The sequence below is a fragment of the Coturnix japonica genome, chromosome Z (genome assembly GCF_054131305.1).
Source record: "Coturnix japonica strain WE chromosome Z, WE-NBRP24, whole genome shotgun sequence".
NCBI lineage: Eukaryota > Metazoa > Chordata > Aves > Galliformes > Phasianidae > Coturnix > Coturnix japonica.
The window spans coordinates 56,711,107-56,737,504 of record NC_140702.1 but is presented as its reverse complement, the minus strand read 5'-3'; the positions used below and the strand labels follow the sequence as shown (position 1 = coordinate 56,737,504).

Sequence of the window (26,398 nt, the reverse complement as noted above, 5' to 3'; positions counted from 1 at the left end):
GACAAGGGAAGATGGTTTTAAGTTGAAGGAAGGAAGATTAAGGCTAGATATCAGGGGGAAGTTATTTACCAAGAGAGTGGTGTGGTGCTGGAACAGGCTGCCCAAAGAGACTGTGGATGCCCTAACCCTGGAGGTGTTAAAGGCCAGGTTGGATGGGGCCCTGGGCAGCCTGGTCTAGTATTAGATATGGAGATGGTGGCCTGCAGCAGGGGGATGGAACTTGATGATGGTCCCTCCCAACCCAAGCCATTCTATGATTCCGTATGTCCATGTCTCACTGAAAGGCAACACAGCCTTCCTGTGTATCAGCCACTCCTCCCAGCTTCGTGTCATCAGCAAACTTGCTGAGGGTGCACTTATCCAGGTCACTGATGTAGATCTTAAACATGCTAAACATAGGAGCTCAGGCTCAGAAAGGATACTCCAAAACCTGTGAAAGATGGTTCAATTTCAGAAGTCTTTCAAGAGGAAGCAACACAAAATGGAAGATGCAAAGATTAGGACAACATAAAGCTTGCAGGTACCAAGCTGTCACAAAGAACGAACGAACCAAAAGGAAACCACTGCACCAAAACTTCTGTTCTAGAATAATAAGGACCAAAGCTGCATTTCTTCCTACTGGCTACACTGATAAGCCCCAGAAGAAAACTTGCATTGCTTTCCTTGAACCTGACACACTAAAGCAATAATCATGAATGCAGACTGGCTTCAGAACAAGTGGTCAAGAGCTATCTTTTTGTACTAATGCATAGGGGTCCAGCAGAACACAGTTGAGAACAGTGCACAGCCAGTCTGGTAAGAGAGGAAAATGCAATAGTTCATGCAATCAGGTCACTCCAAATTCATTTTGGAGTTCTTGCATCAGTTTTAAGTTTCACTATTTCCTAACACAGTGGACAGAGTTTGCTCTTCTTTGCCTCTCAGGCTGAAAGTCAGAGTGTCTTGCCTACCACCAGCCAGACCATGTACCTCCTCAAAACTCCTATGGGGAACTCCAACTCTCCTACTGACCCAGGCTCCAACAGTCTAACACAGAAATGCTTTTCTGGAAGTTGCTTTCAAATCTTTAAGTAAAAACCTCCAGTGAAAAAAGAAAGCTGTCAATACCCACACAGTGCCAGAACACCATGCAAATTACTGCCAGCATCCACCTAGCAAATGTTTAGGCAGATACATCAGGGGAAGGATGAACACTGAAATCAGGAGCATAAACCAACCTCATTCAAGCTGCAGTACAGCTCACTTGATTACTATAACAGCATGAGGAAACCTGACTGACAGCCAGTCTACTTATCATCCTAATGAGCCAGTAACTCTTGGTGCTCAATAGCTACAATCCTTGATCAGACCAGAATTTTCATGCAACTGAGGAAATTGATTCCACCACTGCCTAGCAGCAAGTAGGACACAAAAAAACAAAGACAGCCTTGACTAACACACTTCCCAGTTTCTAGCAGCTATCAGTTGAAATGCAATCACTAACTAAAGTTAAGGCCCTCATCACAAATAAGAGACTTCTTTTCCCCCTCCAGAGGTAACTGTACAAGAGCATAACATTTTATTACCTTGTTGCTTGATAACATTTGTAAAAGACTGGAAATAGAAAATAGCAAAAGTCTACCTTAGATTCTATATTGGGTCCAATGTGCACCAGCAGATTACTTCATTGTAAACACTCTCTTCAGGGATGACAGCTGCTTTCACTAGCTGAGAGAATGACATGCATGAGTAAGGAAGGTCTGCAGATTCCAGATGATGTAAAGGACTTCCAGCGCCCTACTATAAAATGTACCCTTCTAACAGCAGACAGTGCAAGCCCTTCCTCGACAGATAAGAAAAACAGTGAGCGACTTAACAGCCTTCCCTTTGAAAAAGGATGGAAAGGAGTGCTGAGATAAGGTTTTCTGCCAATAAAGACAGGATTAGGAAGAGAAATGGCAGCAATTACAGCAAGCCATACAGCAGCACCATGCAGCACTTTTTATTTTAGGCCCAGTGCCAACAAACTCTCCTAAAGACAGTGTTTGATACCCAGATCTTGAGAGATCCTGATGAAGAAATGGACAAACTTAGTCCCAGCAGCTTCTCAAGCTATTAGTGCAGACACCGTTGCTGGCATTGAGCTAATTAAGCATAAGAAACAAGCAGAGGCTGTGTCCTGGGAATGGAAGATTGTTCAGCCACCCTAGAGTGGAACAAAGGCATACCAGAGACATACCAGTTACATACCAGAGAACCCAATATTATTTTGCTTTACATCCTCATATAAAAAAAGGGAGGGATGCAGTGCAAACAATTCCATGCATTTTATGAAAGTAAAATACAAAAAGTCCTGTTTCAAGTGACTCTTCTCAGGAAAATATAAAATCAATAGAAAACAAAGTTCTTCAGCTGATAAGACTACAGAAGGAACTCCTCAAGGGGCCAAAAAAAAAAAAAAAAGAGCCCATCTGTTACTCAGCCTCACTGCAAGTGAGAATGTAAGATAAAACAGCCCAAATCCTCAGTGAAATCCATCAGTGCTTCCCCATTTCCACTTCTTACCACAGAGAGGTGCGAAGTGAATTAACAGAGCAGGCTGGTAACTATTTACAGTAAGGGACATGTGGATCTCTGATAACAGCTCCTGCACTAGCATGAAAAGTCAAAACAATTTATTCCCCAACACATTAATTATGGAAGTGATATTTGTCATTGAACTGTAGAGAAAACAAAATTGGTCTATTTTGCATGAAATTAGTAGTAAAAGAAATTAGAAGCAAAATAAGTGTATTCACATGCAACTTAATACCTAAGATAGGCGGTAGATTTTGCTGAACAGATGCAACAACCAAAAACCAAGTTTTACAATGGTATCAAAGTTAGTTTAAAAAAAACACAGGAGAAGGGAAAGAAAAAGAAAGTACTTAAGGCATAAAAGTAGCAAAAATATAATTACTGATACAGCAATTTTTCATTAAAAAAAATTATCCTCTTAAATTTAGACATGAAAAGAACACATTTAAAAACATTGCACCAAAGTTAACTACATCAACATTTGCATGACTGTTCCAAAAAAAGAAAATAGAAAATCACTTCTTAAATAAACACCCTATTTTAACTAAATAAGCATATATATTAAAAGCTTTGGTCCAGAATTGTTAGATGTCACCTTATAAAAAGTCTTTCCCTAAGAAGAGCTAAACATGGGGGGAAAAAAATCCCATTTTCATAAATACATTTTCTTTAGAGTTTAAAACTGTGAAATACTTATATAAAAGTAGTACAATTTAAAAGTATCTTAAAGAAGGAATGTCTGTACATAAGCTGAGTTATAAATATGCATGACATCATCAAGAGCTGTTGTGCTTGTGGATTAATGCCACAAAGTTTGTACCACCTTGCAGAAAATACTTTTAAGAAATGTAATGAACTAAACAAACTATAAATAACACTAGTTTTAAAATGTGTTAAAGATATACTTCTGTTGCTATAAAAGCAATACTTCTGTAGCCATTAAAGCAAGATATAATGGTAAGAATAGTTTCTGTCTTCCTCTGAAATGCAGTGATTACTGCTAGCATACATTTAATATAAATGCAAACAAAATTTACTAGTCTTAAAAACAACACCCTTGATGCTATGCTCTGAGACGATACCCCTATATATCAGTTTGTTTTGCATGTGGGGGACAAAATCTAGTCAGTGTAATAATTTTTCTGCATGTTTGAGAATACTGGGTCTTACAATATCCTATAAAGCTTTCAACTTAAAGCTTAGTTCTAAAAATTTGGAACCATAATATCAAGGTTCTTTGCCATTAATAACAATGACACTACAATAACTAAAGACCAATTATGTGTGAAAGAAGTAGAAGAGTACAGCAGCTCAACTAAGGAAAAGAGTTTTAGTGCCCCTTGCTCAATTTATCCAACATGCAATGCTGCCCTTTTTGCATATAAAGTGGACTCAAGAATTTCCACTGTAAGGACAAATAAAAAATGATTTGGGAAGCCAAACACTATGTCACGCTGCCTGTTTTGTCTCTGGAGACATGGACATTTTAAGACAGAAGATTTGCAAGACATTACACAATTATTCTTGCTTTTATTATTAAATGAGAAAGTCTGAACTGTTACACTGTCACATTGCTAGTCAGAAATGCTGCAGCGATGAAGACAGTCAATGCTGGGTCAGCCCAAGTCCTCGTTCTACAACATTCGTTTACAAAGAAATTATAGTCATGTTCAACACACCCAACACAACATTCCTTGCTTTCTTCAGAGCGCCATTCCATCATTCTTCCTCTAGTTGGGCATGTTACTACATATATTAGATTTCTTTTTTTTTTTTTTTTTTTAAACAATATATCCCCATATTTTTATGGTATCAAAACAAGCTTCTAGAAATGTCACAGAAATCTTCATACATCATCATCATCTGATGTATCACTGCTGCTTGTCTCAGAATCTTCATTCTCCAGAGCAGGTTTGAAAGTGCTGTTTTTCCAGGAGCTAAGTTTAAAATTACAGATAAGGCCATTTTTCAAAATGCCGTTTTTCCGTAGACCATTTTTTCGTAACTGAAATGGGAAAACAAGATGTTTTCAGAGTGAGGATGAGCTGAACACAACAATCCATTGAATTTCAGTATTCTCTGTAATCTATGGGCTACATTGGATCCACAGCATTATCGGATCAGATATCACACAAAGAAAAATTCACCTGAGAGGCTTCTCCTCTGGACCAGCTAACTGCCTCCAAGAGCTTCTCCAACTGCACTAAGCTATGCTCCTGCAGTGAACAAATTTACCCACTTCCCATCCACTTCCTCAGATATTTACCTCCTATACGGCCACTGCTTTGATGCAGTCCCTTTTTCAGAAAAAAAAAGCAGAATGCCTAGATTTCCTAGAGAATTGTATTTTCCTCAATTTCCAGTGGAGACATAGCAGCTACATAAAAACCGTGACAGGAAATTCCCTTCCCTCAGGTTGAGCTAAAGAGCTAGAAGGTCCATGAAAACTTGCGGTGCTGAAAATAAGTACTGCTTCCCCTATTTTTTAAACCAACTGTTCTTCTGAAAGGGCAAAGGCAGAAAGAAAGGAAAGAAAAAGGGTACTGAAATGGCATCATCTCTAACCATCAGAACTACTGGAGATCCTCCTCAAGATTAGGTACTTAGAGTAGCCAACCATAAGTTCATAATGGGACATTAGTGTAGCATTACCTGTTCACTAATGACTTGGAATTCCCTCATCTCATCTTCTGTTAGTGGAGCATATATTTCATCATTTTCACTATCTTCCTGCCAGCCCATTTCCTTTAACAACCTTAAAAATAAAATAAGAAACATGAGGGAATTTCTACACACATAAAGACAGGTCAAACTCTTCTGAAATATGCACTCAAATGTTTAATAAACATATTAGTTCACCATTTTTTAAAACAGATTTCTAACCCACCTTTATGCAAGAATTTAAGGTAAGTTCTATAAGCACAGAAGTTACGAAGTTATCAGATCCTTCATAGTTGATGCTGCTTTGCCACTACATGTTTGGGCTTAAAAGCTGCAAAAACTAAGCAGTAATACTTTATCTATAAAACACATTCTTAATTTCAAGTGAACAAGAAAAATCTCCCTCTCTTCAGAGTCATGCCTTACTCAGTAATTGCCTTTATGGCAGTACATACATTTTCACAATTATTTTCAAGGATCAAGCACTGGATTAGTAAAACTTAATCAAGAACATCTGATAAACACCTTGAGAACTGACAAATAATTGCAACCACTTCCATCAACCAGCCTGATGCATTAGTTTCAGAAAAACAGGGTTAGATAATGCCACTTGTTTTATAGTTTTGTTCCTCTTTTTTCCATAATGCTTTGATAAAAATATTAAAAACCAAAATATTTTCTTAATCTCTCTCCAGATATGTTATGTTTGGCTGCTCCAAAAGTAATGCCTTATTAACAATAAGCATTGTTCCTCTGAGATATGCGGATCCATTTGCTTATTTTTATTTTTTTTAAGCAAGGAAATAAATTCTTAGTAAAGCAGGTTAAAGATGACAATATATATAATGTCTAGTAGAAACAACATAATTCCATGTTGAATTAGTACATCTAAACTTGAATGTTTTACAGTGTGCTTAAAATACATTTTGTGTTCCCTGTTATCAGACCCTGAATTTTAAGCTAATAAGAATTTAAGACACAATTACTTACCACAAAGAAACATTTTATATAAAAAGCACATACCTATGCTCTGCCTCAAGTGAGCTTGAAAGAATATCTTCCTGAGGGAAACCTGAAGATCGAATGACCTGTTGAGATGTAACTGAAGCATTGCCATTCTCCAGTGGAATTTCATTTTCAAAGTTTCGGTTTATATCTCTCTCATGATGAGGACTGTTGCTGTTACACAAGTTAAGGGAGTCTCCATCCTGTTAAAACATATATATAAGTATATATCTAATGAAGTTCAAATGTAAATTCCACTCTGAAAATGCTGCAGTTGAGAGATTCTGCCGAATTTAGATGGAGAGTTACATTTCATCAGAATTACAATATATGGACACTTCGCAGTTCTGAAGTTATACCACTGAATTAGTAAAGTAGAAAGCAAATCCCGTGCTCTGCCTCAAACTTTTCTACAAAGTCTTAAATGTATCTTAAAAATTCAAGCTTATTTGTAAATGTACAGAAGTCATCTGTTGAACTTAAAAATGGGTCCCTAATTCAATAAATATCCTACGCGTCTGCCAAAGCTTGAAAGCACAAACTGCATGGTTTAAGGGGCAGGTCACAGTCACCATGTATTAACCAGAAAATAAAAGGAGAAGAAAAAACTTCTGCACATTCAGAAGACTGAATGCTGCTCCCTACATTCAGGTTACATTCAGACTACATGCACAGTCCCACAGTAGTTCTCACTTTGTGACTGCAGTGGTAACTTATACTAGCCATGACATAAGAACTTGGAAGAGTTTGTTAAGAAAACAAATTGTTAGGGTTCTCACAGCTGTTTAGAGTTCTTTAATCCTATAAACCTAAAATGTCTCTTTGTATATGTTTCTTTTTTTCTCTTCCAGCAGTTTCTAATTCTTACGCAGGAATTAGTGAAACAGCCTCAGAAGTCTGAACAACTATAAGAACTAAGAAGAGAGCATGATCATTATCTAAGCTAGCACCTTTTTGACAACAAAAGCCTCAGTGCTGGCATGAAACACCACTATCCATAGCAGGAAGTAATCACTCAATCAGCAAGTTTTGCACTTGTAAACAATCCCATTTCTGAATATAGGACTGAGACCATGAACAGCATTCCCCTTTCACTCAATGGAATCTGCTTCAAGAAACTTTAGAATGCTCACCAAAGATTTCTTAAAATTTACCAAAAAAATAAAAAAAGATATCCCAGCAAATAAATCATAAACATGGAGAATCTAACTCAGATTATCGGAGAACATTCATAAGAACATTAAAGAACTTGAATGTATTATGTATTAAACTTCAATGCACTGGGGCAACAGAGCTTCCTCCAAGCATGACTCAGCTGCCCATCACCATTTTCCACATTATTTCATTCCCTGTCACTGTGGAAAGTAGCACAACCATTACTGGTGCATGATTGTTTGTTTTGGTTTTTTAAACTTCAACATCTTTCCATTACATCCATTACATCAATGGCAACAAGATACGTGCAATTACTGAATACTACAAGCTGCATGATACATACAAATGTCCAAGGATATTATCACTTTTATTGATAGCATGTTTATTTTCCACCCAAATACACTGTCTCAGAATAACAGCTGTGTACAGCGGGACAAAATCAAATGCATTTGAACCTCAAGTACCATGAAGATATTAAGAACTCGGACTATTCCAGGAACTCAAACTCAGTCAAGTTTGATTTTGCCTGAAATTGAAACAAGGTCAGAAGTCAGTTTTACTTTCAGGAGCAGCGCGCAGTTGAACCATTTCTTTTTCCATCTCTGTGAATCAGAATAATTCTTCTCCAAGACCAATTTTCCTTTTGCTGCTCATAGGCATGTAATTCACTTCATCCCGAATAACGTGTTACTTACTAATACTCATACTACATAAGCTAACTCTGCTTACGGCTTGTTGGTCACTGGTAGCAGAGACATGAATATTCTCAGGTGCCAGCCAGGCACTGCATGGAGTGATCCAACAAGAAAGAAACCTGACAAATGAATATCATATACAGCATAGGTTTTCTAGGTTTCAATTGGGAAGCAAAAAACAGGCCCCTTATATGTGCATAAATAAAAATATAGCTCCTATGACTACATTAAGAATTGAGAGAGCTTCTGGGCATGTAAGAATTATTGTTAAAAAGGAAACAATTTGAAAAGCAGAACCAGGTTTTTCCATTAATTACTTTTCTAGGATTATTAACAGCCAAGGTACAAGACACTGCCGTCCTGTAAGATTAGGTTATTGTACTACTTTTCTTTACTCTTTTTATTGAAACAGGCTGCCCAAGGAGATGGCAGTCATCACCTCAGAAAGTTTACAAGAAAAAGCTAGACGTCTCAATGAGTGACAACATTTAGCAGACACATGGACTGATGTTTGGACTACATACTATCTGTGGTATTTTCAACCTTCATGATCCTATTGTTGCTAAAGGGTAAGATGTCCTTGGGTTATTGACATCCATCAACAAATATGGCAGTAGAAAAGCAAATTACTAAGACTCAGTGGGGAAAGTATCATTTGGAGCAAACCTATCTAAAGGCAAATCCCTTCCTGCATCAAGAGATTCAAGACCACACCTTAACAGCTGGCTGGAGGAAAAAAAACATAGGCGTCTTTCAGACTGAAACCAATTACTGCTGGATCTACTACAGGTATGAAGAAAGTTACCTTCTCCTGGCCAGCATTCTCATCCTCATGTTCTTCTTCCACTCTGTCTCGTTTCAGTGTTTTCAAAAATTCACTCTTCTTATCTGTCCGCATTCTTGTCAATTTTGTTAAACGAGGCTGACCAACTTTGTCAACAGGGGATGAAGAATTTGACCGATTACACTAATGTAGGGAGAGAAATAATAACAAGACTATTGGAAGTACAGTCATTCATAAAACACTGAACAAAAGACAAAAAGCTTCTCAGGAACTAATACTGCATAGAATCATAGAATCACTCAGGTTGGAAAAGGCCTCAAAGATCATCAAGTCCAACCGCTAAATCATATCTGTGCAACACACCCAAACAGCTCTTAAAGACATTCAGGGATGGTGATTCAACCACGTCCCTGGGGAGCCTATTCCACTGCTTAACTACCCATTCCGTAAAATATTTCCTAATGTCCAACTAAACTTACCCTGGTGCAACTTGAGGCCATTTCCCCTCGTCCTGTCACCTGACACCAGTGAGAAGAGACTTGCCCCACTCTCACTGTAAGCACCTTTCAGGTACTGGAAGAGAGCTATAAGGTCTCCCCTCAGCCTCCTTTTTCCCAGGCTAAACTGCCCCAGCTCCCTCAGCCTTCCCTCATGGTGTTGATTCTCCAAGCCCTTCACAAGCCTTGTTGCCCTTCTCTGGACCTGCTCCAGCACCTCCATGTCCTTTCTGTACTGAGGTGCCCAAAAGTGAACACAGTACTTGAGGTGAGGCCTCACCAATGATGAGTACTGGAGGATGTATATCCATGATGCATGCATATCCAGAGTCTGGAGCAGAAGGAAAATATTTGTATTTTATTGTTTACGGTTGTTGCACACAGACAGAGGGATTCAAGTTTGTGGAGCACTGCTAATAGTCCAGCTAATGCACTATCTTCACTCCAAACCAAACTTACAAAGAAACTGTGCAGTATCTGAAGACCACTGAGCTACTTTCCACAATATCCACTCTCACATTTACTCCAAAAAATATACTTATTTAACACAGTTCTATATAAAATCTATTTACCCACTTATTTAACCAAACAAATGAAAAATTAGACATATGTGATTAAAATTACAGTCATTGCTTTACCTCTTTCACTGCGTTCTGGGATATAGAAAATGCCTTGGCACTTGATTTGAAAGGACTGAAATTGCCACATGAAGATTCGTGAGGAAATGGATTCACAAGTTTGTTTTCTTTTGCTTGGTTTTTCCACTGTGTATTCTTAAAAAAATATATAAGGAATCATTAAATACAATAGGACAATTTTAAGAATCTCAAAAAAATGACTACACAAAAGCAGAGCAATTACAACCCTAGCTTAGTATAAACACGTTTTCATGTGGGATAGTGAGGCAGTTTATGAGCAATTAATCTTCTCACAAATGCTGCTTATGTTGTTTATATAGAGTTAGATATAAAAGCAATTAAAACCCTAATATGTGATGTATTAAGATAAGAAATACAAGAGTCTTCAGCAGCTGCAATTAATGTTTTTAATGCATTAAGCTGCATAGTTAAGAATGGCTTCATCAAATGCATTCAGGAATACAAAAATTCCCAGACCAAAGCCAAAAGACAAACATGGAAAACTGGTTATGGAATGGGACAAGAACAGCTTGCAATATCAATAAGTAGATTGCAACATCATCAGCATTGAGAACTGGGATAAATTCTGAAGGTATATTTAAGCTAGATATTGCTCTCTTTTTATGTTAAAAATTCACACACAAAAATTATTCATAGAATCATAGAACAAAATCATACAATCACCAAGGTTGGAAAAGACCTAAAAGATCATCCAGTCCAACCATTCACCTATTACCAACAGCTCCCACTAAACCATGTCCCTCAACACAACATCTAGTCGTTCCTTGAACAACCCCCAGGGGTGTTATTGCACCCCAAGGGTGTTATTGCTGTTTCATAAGTTAAAAACATCCTTTTTTAAAAAAAAAAACAAAAAGCATTTCCAGTCAATTTTGGGGTGCATGGCACTTGAACTATTCAATATTTGATTAGTATGCTTTAGGCACAGAATTCTCAGGGGTGAAATAGCTGTAATTCTCAATATGCGTTTTTTTTTTTTTCTTTCCCCTCTCCACCCAGCACATAATTCATGCCAACACTATTAAAGACTCACCTTTGTGGGTGGAGTGGCAGGTTTAGGGACCAATCCTTTATAAACACTTGTGCCAGTACCGTTTTTTACTGGCTGTGAATGAAGACTTCCTACTACAGGAAATCCAGATATCTGCAGTTCTTTTGTACTACCCTTTTTAATGACAAGCATTCTTGGAGATCTGGATTTCGGGTTCAAAGGATACTCTAAAAATAAATAAATAAATAGATAAATAAATAAATAAATCTTGTGCATGAGTATACAGTCTTTCTGTCACATTCTGGGCTAAGAACATTAGCTGTGGCTGCATCTAAAGACCAGAAGATTTATATCCAAACAGAATCGTTACCTTTCCTACAAGAAGATTGTCACACCAAAGTAATACTGAAACTTCCTCAATTTCAATCTACTTCTTCATAATAACCTAAAAGAAATTCCTGCGTTTTGAGTAAAACTTTTTTTTAAAACCTTTTTGTATTCAACATCAAAAATACTCACCCCATACACCTGCTGCTAAGGATTTATTCTGGTTTGGTTCCCTCTCATATTCAGGATTTAAAGATGGCTGAAAGAAAAAGACATCATTATTTAAAATGAAATTTTAAAGTCTTGAATTTTAGGACCAATTAAATAAACAATCACAACAGTTTCCGCTGTCTAAGACTTTTAAATGGAGACAGAATATTTCCTCTGAGCACCAAATTTATCAATGCTCACTTGTTTCTCTTCTCCAACATTCAAGCTACAGTCCATACCATTATATTAAGTGCCCATGGAAAATAAAATGAAACGAAGAAAAATCCACCAAAAAAATACAATGGCATAAGGCTTTTCAAAGAGGAAGCTCTGCTTTCCTCTTACACCTTAGAATTCTAGGTTGAAACACAGAATTTCAGATGGTCAGAAAGACCACAGCGTTAGTACTTTAGATTATCAAGTAAGGTAATTTTACAGACTTTAATACATACATATGCCACAGTAAACTGAGTTAAAAGACTATAAATTCAGAGCCCAGCTGTAGTTTCACTTAAATAATAATAAAAATGCAATGACAAAAACTGGTGAATAAGAAGAGAAACAAGTGGACAAATGACTGACACCCCCTTACCTATGGAAAGGGTGATCCCTTACATGATGATCAGTAACTGGTGAAATCTCATGAAGTAGCTTGTTATGGACAAAATGGCACTTGCAGAAACAATGAAACCTTGTGTATTATAATTACAATTAACTTACAAAATCCTCAGCCTCAAATTGTTTGGGTACTTCCTTGTCTTCCTTTTTCCCAGTATCATTATGAGGTACATTATTTTCATGCAGTCCTTGGCTCTTCCCACAGTGGGAAGTGCTGGTACGAGAGCGGGAACCTCCGCCATGGTATCCTCCACGGTGGTTTGTATTTTCTGTACCATTTCTGCCTTGTGAACGCCAACCATTCTTCTCTTTTCTCCCAAAATGCCCTTAGGTTTTTAAATTTAAAAGAAACGTAAGTACAAGTAGTTTTGGAACAACAAATCTATTTCTGCAGAATCATTAAAGGATTTAAGCAAGCAGCTCTATCTATAACATGGGACATAACTGCATAGTGAACTTAAGTTTGCATTCACATAACCAGCAGGAAAGACTCAAATAACAGTGCCGGAAAAAGATGACAGAAGTCCAACATAATGATTACTCAGCCTCCTTTCTCAGCTTTCATTTACAAGTTGTTGGCCAAACAATCAACTTGACAGCCTTCTTAAAATAAAACAAATAAAAAAACACCCAGAATCACACTACTCTAACCAGCCCATATTCCTCCTAACTTCAAGAAGATCTGACTTTCTGTTGCCTCTGTTTTACTACAGAATACAGTGCTTAACATAGGGCTAAGATTTTTTTTCCTAGTCAGAATGCTAGAAAGCAATGATGTAAATGCATTTAAAATATTTCATGAAATCTAAATTATACCTCCATTAGGTCGCCCGATGTTAGGATCAAATGCATCAGAAGAGTTGTGCCTTCTGTGATTTGCTTCATAACGATTCTCTGTCCATGAAAAATTTTCAGAATGCTTCTCAAAGTTCAGTGATGACTGTAAAGAAAATACCTGATTAATAACAAGAGCTGAGTCATCAGAACTCTAACATACTTATTATATGGTATACACAATTTTAAAAGACTCTGGGAGATGATACAGCAATTCTCAAGTACATGCATGTTCAAAATTATGTCAACATCCTTTAAGCCAGCAGAACACGAAGATTCATTTTCCATTGCAGGACAGCAAAAAACACTGAGGATCACACTCATGACACACAGCAAAAATCCAAGTGTTGATTTCAGTTTGGCAGCAGAACGGTGACAAGTGACATGTTACTGTAGAGGAAAAATTTTAAAAAGGTAAGGAAGGACGCATGATCATAGTTGGAAATGGAAGGCAAACATCAAAACTTATAACCTGAAGCCTACAGAACTAAAGCAAAATTGAGAGACTATAACACTACTTGATAGAGCAAATTCTCTGCTACAAAACAATCTTTTCCAGAATCACCACAACCAGCTATGCAGTTTAGCAATGAGAGCCTGCACGTCACACTCACAAAAATCTGCTCCAATAGAAGTGATCCACTGTCACCATCACTACTGCTGAAACACACCACCCACTGCTTCACTGCATTCACACCCACTGCTTGGTCTCCATCAACTTCAGTAAGTGCCAATGAATGCCACTGGGTACCATTTTTATCCACATGGGAAAACTCAGTGACACATCTTCACTTTATCCACACTTCCATGTCGGACACCATTCTATCAGGCTGCCCCTCTGTTGCCATCTCTCACACAGTATAAACAAGCAATAGGATACAGGCAGGAAGGTTCAGTGTCTACTGCCGTACCACCAACATCCACCTCCAACTTCAAGGACTGACATAAAATAGGAGACATTGCTTTAAAAGCAGCCTCATATCATTAACACTTATGCTATAGAACTCAGATTACTAGCAAATGCAGCTCTGCTTGTTGCTATTAACCCACACATTTTCACAATGCATCGTTTAGAAATGGCGTACAACTTCAGTAATTATAAACACTGAGAACACAACTATAATGCAGCCATGAATGACACATGCATGAAAATGTAAGTCCCGAAGTTAAAGTTAGTTGTTACCCATTAGCACTAGGCAAGTTCTAGTAATATCTTAATTATTCCACTGATCAAAATAAGTAGGAAAAAAAAAAGTGGGGGGGGGAAAGGGGGAAAAAAAAAAAAAAAAAAAAAAAAGGAAGCCACAGTAAATGATTTTGCTACTTTGGAAAGTATTTTTCCCCTACCACCAGCTCTATCAAGGGACCTGAATACAAAAAAAACACAAGTTCTTCCAACAATATCATCTGCAGCACTGAAGGTGCTGTTCAAAATCCACAATTTAAAATTCAGCCCCAAATAAAGAAATACATTTAAATACAAAGTATGCATTATCAAGTTTTATAGAAGTCTCTCTCAATTTGAGACCTGGAAGCTCTTTGCAAACTTGGAGATGGGAGAGGAAAGAAGAGAAAAAACAACCATGCAGTCTGAAAGCCACAAGAAATTGTAATTTAAATGGTTAATAAACTGTAATGAATCTCAATATTAGTTATAATCAAGCTTTGAATTAGCCACCACAAATCCGAAAGCTCCAGACCTGATTGTAGGTAACATCTTTGATGGTAGCTTTGCATGTTGATTTACATGACACAGCCTAATTGCCTTTGGAGTTTCATTTATTTTAATAACCTTAAAGAGCAATCACACTTTCACAAAGTATAACTGATAACTCTTTACATATACTGTTCAAGTCGTACTTGATAAAATGCATCTAGAGTTGCTACAGTGCAGTTTGCATTTTCTCCACACGATGGAGATATCAGCCTATCAAGACCCTTGCTGCAAAGAAAACAGTAAACTTCATAATCAAGAGGAAATGTATCAGCAATTTCTGGAAACTGAGAAATTATCTGACTCAATTCAGCCATCCAAGAAACAAAGCAAAACAGATTTCTGAAGCGTAAGTCTTACTGTTTTAACACAAAGTAACAGTTAACCCTGCAAAAAATAAATTCACCCTTCTGTCTGCAATAGCCTCAGACACATTTTACAGAAATATTTTCAGAAAAACTCTGACTGTATTCCAAGATGGCTTCACCATTCACATCACCAAATTAAAGTATGGCACGGATACAAACATTATTTCCAGACCTGACCTAGGGCTTCTCAGCAGTTGACTATTCCGCTAAGTGGACTTTGCTATGTAAGTAACAGGGGAATGATGAAAAAGATTATCCTTCAGAAGAAATCAGTATCAGTAGATGTAGTGGCTTTCAGTCAAACTGTGAGCTGTATCAGTCACGTTCAGAAGGCACATTCCCAATTTCCTGCCATTAGTTTTTCCAACAATAGCCTTTACCTGCATAAGAAAAGAACCCCAACAATCCAGGATGGAGAGGGACCCAAACTCCTGAAAAAACAGTTTCTCACAGTGCCTCCTCAGGGAAACGTAAGCTGAAAGGGCTGCTTTTCAAGTCTAAATGCTACTGACACTGTTGCCTCATCCCAGCCCCACTCTGCACAAGACACTTCTTTTTTTATCCCATCCTTCATCTCCATTGCTCTTATCTGTTCTTCTCTACAGTTGCCCTGTTCAGATATAGGAATCATCAAAGAATTATTCAAGGAATTTCTGGGCTTTCCGCACAGGAGGTCATATCTGAAATCCTTCTTACATAGGAGTAATAGAACTACACAAGTAGGACAAAAAAGACTGTTCAAATGTTTAGTAACCAAATGGGTCACATATAAAAAATGTTCTTCACTGAAGGAAGAGGTAATGCAATAGACAGTGGAGCAAAAGTACCATAACAGAAAAAGCATACAGCTACAAAGTTTTTGGAATGACAGAACCACAGAATAGCTCAGGTTGGAAGGGACCTCAAACATCACCAAGCTCCAGCTCCCCCCCGCCCCAAGCAGGGCCACCAACCTCCACATTTAATACTAGACCAGGCTGCCCAGAGTCCCATCCAACCTGGCCTTGGAAACCTCCAGGGATGGGGCATCCACAGCCTCTCTAGGAGGCCTGTTCCAGCACCTCACCACTCTCTTGGTAAAGAACTTCCCCCTGACATACAACCTAAGTACTTCCCTCCTTCAACTTAAAACCATTTCCCCTTGTCCTGCTCTGGCTACCCTTTCAAAGAGCTGATACCCCTCTTGTTTATAGACTCTTTTTAGGTACTCAAAGGTTGCAATGAAGTCAAAAGGTTCATCTGAACTCCCCCAGGTAGACTCATGGAAGAGAAAATAATCCACAACAGATGCCTGCAACTTCACACAACTGAGAAAGGAGTTGACAAAAAACAACTCATACCCTAAATACATTTCAATAGTACACGGGTACCGCTAGAACTTAAAATGTCAATACAGCAGTACAGATCTAAGTATGGAGATAAATCTCTTCCAGTAGATTCTTGGAATCTGTGTAGAATAATTGCTTTATTGTTGTGACATTAAACTAAGCTCTGATCATTATTCCTATGGAAAATACATTCAACAGGAAAAAACAGATCACTGAGTTAATATTTCTGCTGTTATTATTGCTGCTGGACTACCCAAAATAAAGAGGTTAGCTAGTTCTGCATATAAAAAAAAATACAAAGAGTCGTAAATTAAGGTCATTGGAAAAAAAAAAAAAAAGAAAAAGAAAGAAAATGCATGTATGCACACATGTCAGTATTTCATGTATGCACATATTTCAGTACTTAAGTATAGCAACGGAGACAAAACCAGTACTGAGTGTTGACTCTACCCTGAACAATATCCAAGACCTGTTTCCATATTTGAGAAAGGCTAAAGATTTCCATGCCAATGAAAGACCAAAAAAAAAACTTAAAACACATTAAACAAAGCACAATCATTCTCACAGCTGAAGACACAGACATTATTTTTGAAAGATTAAAGGAAAGGCTGATCTACAGATAGAAATACAAAATAGATGACACTCGTTTGAAAAGTTCAGTGCTGCCTCTACTTCAGTATTAACACAAGTTAAAAAGAAAACAAAGATAAGCCAGAAAAAAAAAATATTTATACAAGTGGCATATACTCAGGAATACCAAAAAACCATAATGATTCAGGAACTGCAATTTCTTCTTCTTAAGTTAACTTCTACTTTTCTTTTTTTTAAACTGAGTCATGGCCTAGGTGGAACAGGTACAGTGAGGATGCACAATTACCAACAACTGAAGAGACTTTACAGAAAGTCTATTTCATAATCATTTTGGTTTTTCTTATTTGATCAATTATTTGATTAAAAATTCTCTAAAATGTGTATCCCACAAAGCAAGAACATCATCAAGTACATGCCTTAATCTGATTTCCTCAAGCAATACAGTAATTCATTTCAAACTATCAACAAAGGGAATTTTAACCCAAGAACAGCTCTGATAATCTGTGCACATGCTTCCTTCCTAGCAGAAACTCCTACTCTGGAGGTATGAACTTGATTATCACCATTCAACTATTTAAATCACAACAATAAAACTTGCCAGAAATTACCCATTATCACCCTTCCCAACTCATGAATAGATGCATATTTTTATAATGACAAATGCTATGACATTTAGACTTGTTTATTAATGAAACTGATGGATCAGAACTACAATAAGACATACCTTTGTTGATGATGGCAGAGTAGGAAAATTAAGCCAGGCTGGAGCAAAGTCATGCTGCGCCATTTAGGTCCAGTCTCTCCAAATCAATGAAACAAGGCTTTAGCACCTCATGGCAAGTCCCTGTAATTGGGAAAAAAAGAAAAAAAAAAAGAAATGAGTGCTTTCCAGATTTTTATCGTGCACAAATATCACACTTGTGGTGTTTTGACCATTAATTCCCTGATGCTGTCTTGTATTATTTTCTCAGACAGCTGTGGTCTGAAGTCTTACTAGCTTTACTTCATTACATCATATTTGTCCTGCTACTACTTAGGAGTCAAACTAATGAAATTTTTCATAAGGGTCATAAAAATAAAATTAATGTTCTTTCCTTCAGTTTCTTTTAGAAACAGGATGAAGGATCTTGAGTAAGGTCTGATCATAGAGGTATGTAAAATTATCACATTGAAATACTTTCTAGCACTGCCCAGAACAGACAGTAGGAGCTACTTTATTTTTCAGATTAGCCCCTACAAGTTAGTATCAGCCACCATGTTAAGATTCCTCAAGAAAAGAAAAATCTCTCCACAAATACAAGAATGCAAAATAATAAAAACTACAATACTTTAAGCTGAACTATAGCACTGAAAGACATGGATGAAATGCTGACAGGATTATAAACTTAACTGAATCAGTTTCTGCAGCTAGACACTGTAACACTGTCAATGATTAAAATGTATTTGAAATATGATACACACACTACTAGAGAAAAAAAAAATTAACAACCAAACGCATTATCTGATTTATAATCACTTAGGTTGCCAAACAACAATTCAATTTCAGGTTGCTTTCACATTAAGTTAAACCAACAACTGAGAAAGATTAACACCTTCTTCTGTAACATACCCCAGCACTGAGATGCTCCTGCACCATTTAAAAGGTTTATTTAACAAGATTAGACAAGATTTTTCTTTTTATTTTTTTTTTTCTTTCTATTCAAATCCATCACAACTTAATCTATTCCCAGCAGTAAGAGATATTTCTGCAATCTATTTCCTCCATGGTAACTACAATCTCTATTCAGAGTTGTGCTACTTACAAATTTAATAAGTACAAAATATTTCATTACTGCAGTTATCAATAAAAATACCAAAGAGACATATTTGGTCTATGAGATCCAATTCACTTGATGTATACTTCCAGCTTAACATTCTACAAGTGCTTCCCTTACAAAGCCTCAGGAGCCTCAAAGGCAAATAGACAGCACTGATACTCCACTTTTTAGTAAGGTTTCAGAAATACAGGATTTGTTCTACCTTCAAGAAAAAAATAAATAAATAAATAAATAAATAAAATCAATACTTAACCAGAATTACAATAAATAGTACGCACCCACACAAGAACCTGCTTTAATTACACTGACTGACAATGAAGAACTCTAACTATCACACCATATGTACACAGCACATAGCAGATCAACCACTGCTCATCTGCATAAACAAAACAGCTGTTGTACTCCCAACTTTAAACTAGACAGCAAATGTACTGTGTTAAGTTCCACAGACATGAACACAGTGGTTCCACAGCTTCCAGAAGTTCCCCAAGTAACAAAAAATTAGGCCCAAAATTGATCACAGTGCTGAATTCATCATTTCCTGGTTGCACAAGCTCGACACAACACTGCTATTAAGAGAAGTATCATGAAAACTAACTTAGTTTAGGTTGACTTCCACCAATGCAGAGCTGAACAATTTTGAAAATAAAAAAGTACTGAAATACTGTTACAGTCACACTTTCAACTTTCAAATGCATTTAAGTTTCTTAAATCAGACTGCTCAAAATATCTGGTCATGTCAGCAAGTTTCTGACGTCAGATTCAAACACCACACAGTGAATTCAGGAAAAAAAAAAAAAAAAAAAGAAACCTTGCATAGACTTAGGATTCCAGACCTTGTAAAACTTACATTTTGCCACACATACAAAGTCTGACTGTCAACAATAATCACAGAATTGCAGGGGCAGGAAGTTACCTCTGGGGATCATCTAATCCAACAGGAGGCTGCACAGGAAAGCATTATGGTGGGTGTAGAACATCTTCAAAGAAAGAGACTTCATATACCCACTCTGGGCAGCCTGTTCTCAGTGCTCTGCCACCCTCACAGTAAGGAAGTTTGTCCTCGGTTTTAGCGTGAAGATCCTGCTTCGTATTTTGTGTCCACTACCGCTTGTTCTGACTATGGCAGCACCAAGTAAGAGCCTTGACCCACCCACTTGACTCCCACCTTTTAGATAGTTACAATCATTGATAAGATTCCCAGTAAGCGTTCCCTTCTGCAGCTCCAAATAAAGCAGTGAACAACAAACAACAACGAACAGTTAGCTCCAAATGAGGTATAGTTGAAGAGATCTGTCATTAATACATTAATGTCATTAATACAGTCCCCCAATCTGAGCAACAGGAGCAGTTGATATGAGCAAACTGTAAACAGCGTAGAATACAAACATCCAAAAAAGAAGGAGTGGGTTTGCTTTGGTGTTTTGGGTTTTTGTTTGTTTGTTTATAATCTTTTTGTTTGTTTGTTTTGTTTTACAGTTGACAGGGTCCTTTTTTGACAAAGCATTTTTCTCTAGTTTTAAAGCAGCTGGAAACATACACTTTTCAGGAAAACTGATTTGTCTTATATCAGTATTCAAGAAAGCTTGAAGAGGCAAAACACACTGAGAAAAAGGAAGTAAAAAGCAACTGTACAAATCACAAGTCAAGACTTCCCTGAGAAAGCTAAAAAAAACCCAAACTATCTAGAGCCAACTAGCAGAGCTCTGCATGAGAGCAGAGGGGGAAAATAAATAACTAAATAATGGAGCTAAAACACTATCAGTAGCTTGTGCTTACCAAATCAAATGAAGAAATCAAATCTTAGAACAGTACAGTCAGTCTTACCTAAACTATCACTTTTTTTTAAGTCATCTCAGGACAAGATTCAGTCATCACAGACAAGTCTCTTTGAAAACTTCCCAGCTTTCTCTGCCTCATAAAACAAAGACCAAAGATACCCATTCCTATTACTAAGCCAGACACTAATGGTTGTTATATATTAAACTGTTTAATCACACTTCGCATGTACACAAATACAACTTTGTAATAATTAGGACAATTTTTTCCTTCTTAGGTTATAATCACAATTAAGTTCCTGCAGGAAGCTTCTTTCTCCCTTTTGAAAATGCTATTTCAAATCAAAAGCATTTAAAAAAAAAATTTTCTAAATATCAAGGAAGTGCAACCAGCATACGAAACAAATTAACATTTCTTTTTCTGCAATAGCAGAGTTCATTGTGGTACAAAAGCAAAAGACAGCCTGTAATCACAAACTTTTGGATCAACATATGATGTATTTCAAGCCTCATCATACAATTTTCATATTATATGGAACTTTTAACTTCATATTACTGATAAAAATTATCCAATAGCCAAAATAACTAACATTTTAATTTAAATTCTGAAGCTTGCCTGTTATCTAAAAACTTCCAAGCAGTCAACACATAAAACAGGAACACAGAACATACAGACCACAGAGATCTAATTGAACAAACTACCCAAAACAGGCACCTCACATTTAACACAAGTTCTCATATTTTAACAAAATCTGTTTCATTTCTTGCAGTAAAAAAAAAAACAAAAAAACAAAAAAACACATTTTTTCCCCCATAACACTGATGGAAAAAAACAAAAACAAACCAAAGCAAATAACAAAACATTGAATGCCTACTCAGTTTCATACCATCTGCCCTAATTAGAGACTCCTGCCACCAGAACTATGTTGGTTAGGGACTTCACCCTCCTTCATTCCTGAATGATGTCACTAAACAGGCAGGCAGACTGGCAATACATGGCAGAAGGTTCTAACTGCATAATGCTCATTAAAGACAACCCATAGTGCAGAATCCCAGTAAGTACATGCTAGTCCATCTCATATCTCTACACAGTACATCAAAAATGGGAACACAGTGTAGACACATAGCAGAAAGCAACCATACAGTCACTACAGGCAGAAACAGGTGGATTTACAAACTCACTTAGCTGCAGTGACAAACCAGAGAACAGTTGTACCAGCAAAAGCCATGGAGTAAAGGACAAGTCATGCAGTCAGGCCTAATACGGTCTGACATGCCAGGCATCTATAAAAATCTGCAAGCAATTTAAGTTTTAAAGTAAAAATGCAAATCTCAAAATATTGGAACCTTTATGATGTAGCCTGAACTTCTCCATGTGTTAGAGTCTAGCACTGCTAGAAAAATAATTTCCTTTACATAGTTGCTAACTTGGCCTTAAAAATATCAAGGTAATAAAGGATACTGATGTCTGGAATAACTGGTTACACATAAATTAATTTAAGTCACTAATCAGCTCTACTGTAGTCTTTTCACTCATAATTTCTGGCACTACAAATATCTTCTGAATGGAAATGAAGCTGAAAGAAATCCTCTTCACTCTATTTTCCTAATTACACAACATCAAAAGCAGCTAAATGGCATCTCTGGAAGTGCACTTCAGGAGCTGGAAGAGTGACTCCCATGGAAACTCCTCTCAAGTATCGGCTGCATAAGCAGATGGGCAATGAGCAGAGGAAGCAGTTGTAATCGAAGAACCTTTTGACTGCTTTGAAGCACAGATATCCTGCTTATCTTTTGTTTTCAACAAACAGGCCAAATAAGGAAAAAATAAGCATGATTATTAAGCTATGGAATCCTGAGAAGACTGTGGAAAATAACGTAACTATTTTTTAACTGTTTGGAGTTTCTGAAACTATTTTCATTTTTGAACAGTCTACGTAGTTCTAACAAAACAAAACACATAGTACAACATGTTTAATACAATTAACTATAAACACTACAACAATTCTATGACTCATTGGAACCAAGCTTTTAAAACATATCATGCTACCTTCTGTTTCCCCAGGTCCGCACCCATTACAGACCAGAGAAACATCCCAATGAAAAGCACAACTGAGAAGTTATGAACTTCAACTTGTAACAGCTTCCCAGGCCATGCTGTCCTAACCCTTGTCTCAGAAGGCTGTAGTCCTTTCAGTAGCACTAACAAAGGTAAGTCTCTCTCAGTACTTTCATCCTCACACAATTTTGAACAGAAAAGCATGAGTTTAACAGCTTACAATTTCTGAATCTAGACAGTATTTACTGAAAAATTGTATCACACAGCATTCTGAAAGACTGATTGAGTTGCACTTCCTTTGAATATCAAAATGTTTTATCTTGGAACATAAATTTTCACAAGTCGTTCCAAACAGGACTATGTCCAGTTGCATTCAGAACATACCCACCCACTAAGTCTACAACAGCCTTTCTGTACACTCTATTCCAGTGTTTGATCACCTTCACAGTTCTAGTTTTTTCTTGTGGTCAAACTGAATTCCCAATGTTTACCTATCCTTGTTGTCTCCTATTCTGTCATGTCCCTGATGAGACTTAGTTCTCCATTCTTCATCCCCTCCCACTAAGTACGACATATATGGGTAAGATCCCCATGAGTCACACAACTCTCAGCCTCTCCTCTATGAAAGACACTCCAGTCCCTTCATCATCACTGCGACTCTTTTCTACAGCATTTTCCTTTCACTGAGCCTCCTGAGGTTCCTCTCTCTCCAGTTCTCCTGCCTTCCCAAACACCTAGTGTAACAGACACTCCTCACAACTTTCTACCATCTGCAAATTTGCTGAGGTAAACTATGCCTCATCATTCAGGTCATTAATGGATGCGCTAGGGATTACTGGCTCCAGTACTGAACACTAAGGTATAACAATAATAAATTCTTTAAAATGGACTTCATGCCACTGATCACAGCCCCAATGGGATGGGCTTACCCATTCAGCCCCCTTTTGGATACACCTAATTATTCACTTACCTAGAAGTTTATCAACCTTTCTATGAGGATGCCATGGAAGACAGTCTCAAAAGCTATGAACAAAATCCACTGCTCATTTCACCCACCAAGCTGGGCACCTCATCAATATTAGCTTGGTTAAGTATGATTTTCCCTTCATAAATTCATGCTCATTGCTCCCATTTATCTCTTGGTCATTCGTGTGTTTGGAAATATTTTTCACTGTGAGTTGATCCACCATCTTCCCCTGGGCTGAAGAGAGGCTGACCAGTGCATAGGTCCCTGGACCCTCTTCCTTATGCACAGATTACCACTGCCTTTCCCATCATCACAACTTTTCAAATATAAACAATAAAGAGCCTTGCAACAACATCTGTCAACTTCCTCAGTACTTGTGGGTCCATCCAGCCTGCTGCCACAGACTTCTGTCAATCTTTAAGTTCACTTTAAGTTTTCTCCCACCTGATCCTTCTCTACCAAAGTCAGAGAAAAAACTTCAGCAGAATTTTAATGAAAAGGGCATCAGATCAGAGACCATCCCCACCCAGTTTTAAGAACACATGGTTTAACTTGTCTAACCAGTATTGAACAAGCAGAGAAAACAGTCCACCCCACCGGTACTGAAGCGATCCAGCTTGCAGGAGGTCTCCTCAGTGCACAAAGCAAAAATACTTCCCTTCCCTTCAATACCGAAACAGGTTTCATCATTGTCAGAGAGAAACATTTGAGTCTGTAACAGATTTACCATTTACCAAACGGTTTTGCCTTTTAATAATGTCCTAGCAAAATTAAACAGATAAAAGCAGTGATAACCCTGTAATATGGAAAAGGTGGTCAAAATGATAGCAAAACAGCTCGAACATCTAAAATTTAAGAATAAAATTTACTAAAAGATTATGCTTTTTAATCATCACTATGTTAAATGTAGCCCACTTAAACAGAGCCAACTAAAACTTTATAGGAGAACTAGTTGTTAAAGCAACGTTAAAAGTTCAGAGAAAAACCTGGCAACTTGCAACCAACTCACTGTACAGCAAATCAAAGGAAAAAACAGCATTTATACTACTCAGGGTATGTGAATAGCATGAGTTATTTTACAGAAGACTTTTGCTGATATTAAGTATTTCAGAAATTGCTAGAAGATGAAAACAAAATGCATCATAAACTCAAGTAAAAAGGAATGCTTGAAATTTGTGAGATGAGATAGTAAAATTGCAAAAAAAAAAAAAATAACATTGGAAGCTTACAGACACAAATTCATCAAGTCAAATTGTAAAGGAAAACACAAATAACACAAATTCAAATTTTTTAACATTCCCTGAAGACTATTTTACAGCCTCACTCTGTTGATCTGTACACAGAGATCCCCAAACCAATAAATGTTATAAGCACATATATGCAGATACCTAGTTTCAAAAAAATCTAAAGTTAACATGCATGTGTATCCAAGTAGCATATACCCTATGGTCTCCTATATACCATCTTGTAGATTATTATTACCTTGAGTACAGCACACCACAAACCATGTGTGGGATCCTTAAGTCCTCCCTTCATTTACAAACTTCTTTGACAACCCGCCCTCACTCTGTCACTGCAGTTCTAGTATATTTATAAATGGGGTAAAAGTAGGATGCAAGCCATCAGCATTAAAATACATAGTTAAATATTATTCAGTGTTTCACCTTCATTGCTCCTGCTGCTGCTTTTCTTTCTCAGAAATAAGCTACAGCAAGTTCATCAAATCCTTCTTATTGAGTCAGGAAGGCAAACCAAGCATATACAATAAGCAAGCCTGCGTGATGCTTTACAAAAGAGGGATCATTAACAAGGGAATGGAAGGGAGAAGACAGACACAGTTCTCTACAAGAGAATCAAAACGATGTTCACACTACCAGAGATGTCAAGTAGTGACTATACTTCACCGCATTACAACAAAAGAAGTTATTTTGCCAAGGACAAAGCTTTCTGGAGAAGCAGCAGTTGGTTAAAACAGAACAACTCTGAAATAACCAAGCTACAAAATAAACTGACCCCACAGCTATTCCATCTGCGGCTCACTTGAAATATTCATATTGCCTGACAAAGTATCTGCTATAAAAAAAGCTAAAAAATAAAAGAAAATAAGTAAAAATACTACATGCTTAAGCCCTAAACACCTGATAACAAGGTCTCCTTCATTAACAGGAGTACTCAATTTTTCTCAATTTAGCAGGCAATTTAAACAAGCCAGACATTCTTCCTACTGCCACAAAACTTCATTTTAACTGAGAATTGTTTATGGTAACATACCCTTCTGTTACCTGTTGTCAAGAGTAGTGCCAGTTTTGAACACAAGTGTACGCTCCAAAGACTTCTGCTCATACCTCGTACCTCTTAACTTTCATTACCCTTTAAAAGGAGACAGCTTATGAGAGAGAACTTCCTTACACCCTCATTCATTTTGCTTGAACAAAGCACAACCAGCTGACACAAGTCACTCTGCCATCCAAGATCTGCATGCTAATAAGAGAAATTAACACATAACACAAGCTTTGTAGTTCTTGAAAACTGAAACACTTCTACTTATTGCAAATTGCTGAAAAACCACATATGTTTGAACAAAAGATTATTTATTTCTCTTATTCCCTCTCCCTGAAGGTGCACAGCTACAGCTTTACAACCAAGATTAAAATATATTAAAAACAAAGTGGAGGTGTCAAACCACCCTATTCTACGCTTCACCACAGAACAGATCACAGATCTAAGATAAATTACAAACAGGTTTGAGGCACAACAGTTCCCTCAAGCAGAACCTTTAAGGGT

The 26,398-nt window shown here is 37.2% G+C and overlaps 1 protein-coding gene across 7 annotated transcripts in view; it reads right to left on the bottom strand.

Annotated features, from left to right (window-relative positions):
• Nucleotides 1-4,066: 4,066 nt before the first annotated feature.
• Nucleotides 4,067-26,398, bottom strand: part of GPBP1 (GC-rich promoter binding protein 1) — a 28,307-nt gene continuing 5,975 nt past the window's right edge. For 5 of the 7 annotated variants that reach the window (XM_085529459.1, XM_085529460.1, XM_015848778.3 and 2 more), the window contains 10 exons: nucleotides 17,718-17,837; nucleotides 12,975-13,098; nucleotides 12,261-12,484; nucleotides 11,523-11,589; nucleotides 11,046-11,230; nucleotides 9,992-10,126; nucleotides 8,878-9,039; nucleotides 6,241-6,425; nucleotides 5,209-5,311; nucleotides 4,067-4,561 (listed from right to left, as the gene is read on the bottom strand). In XM_085529459.1, coding sequence (XP_085385585.1) covers nucleotides 4,403-4,561; nucleotides 5,209-5,311; nucleotides 6,241-6,425; nucleotides 8,878-9,039; nucleotides 9,992-10,126; nucleotides 11,046-11,230; nucleotides 11,523-11,589; nucleotides 12,261-12,484; nucleotides 12,975-13,098; nucleotides 17,718-17,780 — 1,407 coding nt within the window. In that variant the 5' untranslated portion in view covers nucleotides 17,781-17,837 and the 3' untranslated portion in view covers nucleotides 4,067-4,402. Of the gene's footprint in view, nucleotides 4,562-5,208; nucleotides 5,312-6,240; nucleotides 6,426-8,877; nucleotides 9,040-9,078; nucleotides 9,685-9,991; nucleotides 10,127-11,045; nucleotides 11,231-11,522; nucleotides 11,590-12,132; nucleotides 12,152-12,260; nucleotides 12,485-12,974; nucleotides 13,099-17,717; nucleotides 17,838-26,398 lie in introns of those variants that run through there. The other 2 variants (XM_085529464.1, XM_085529463.1) reach the window with 2 other exon arrangements.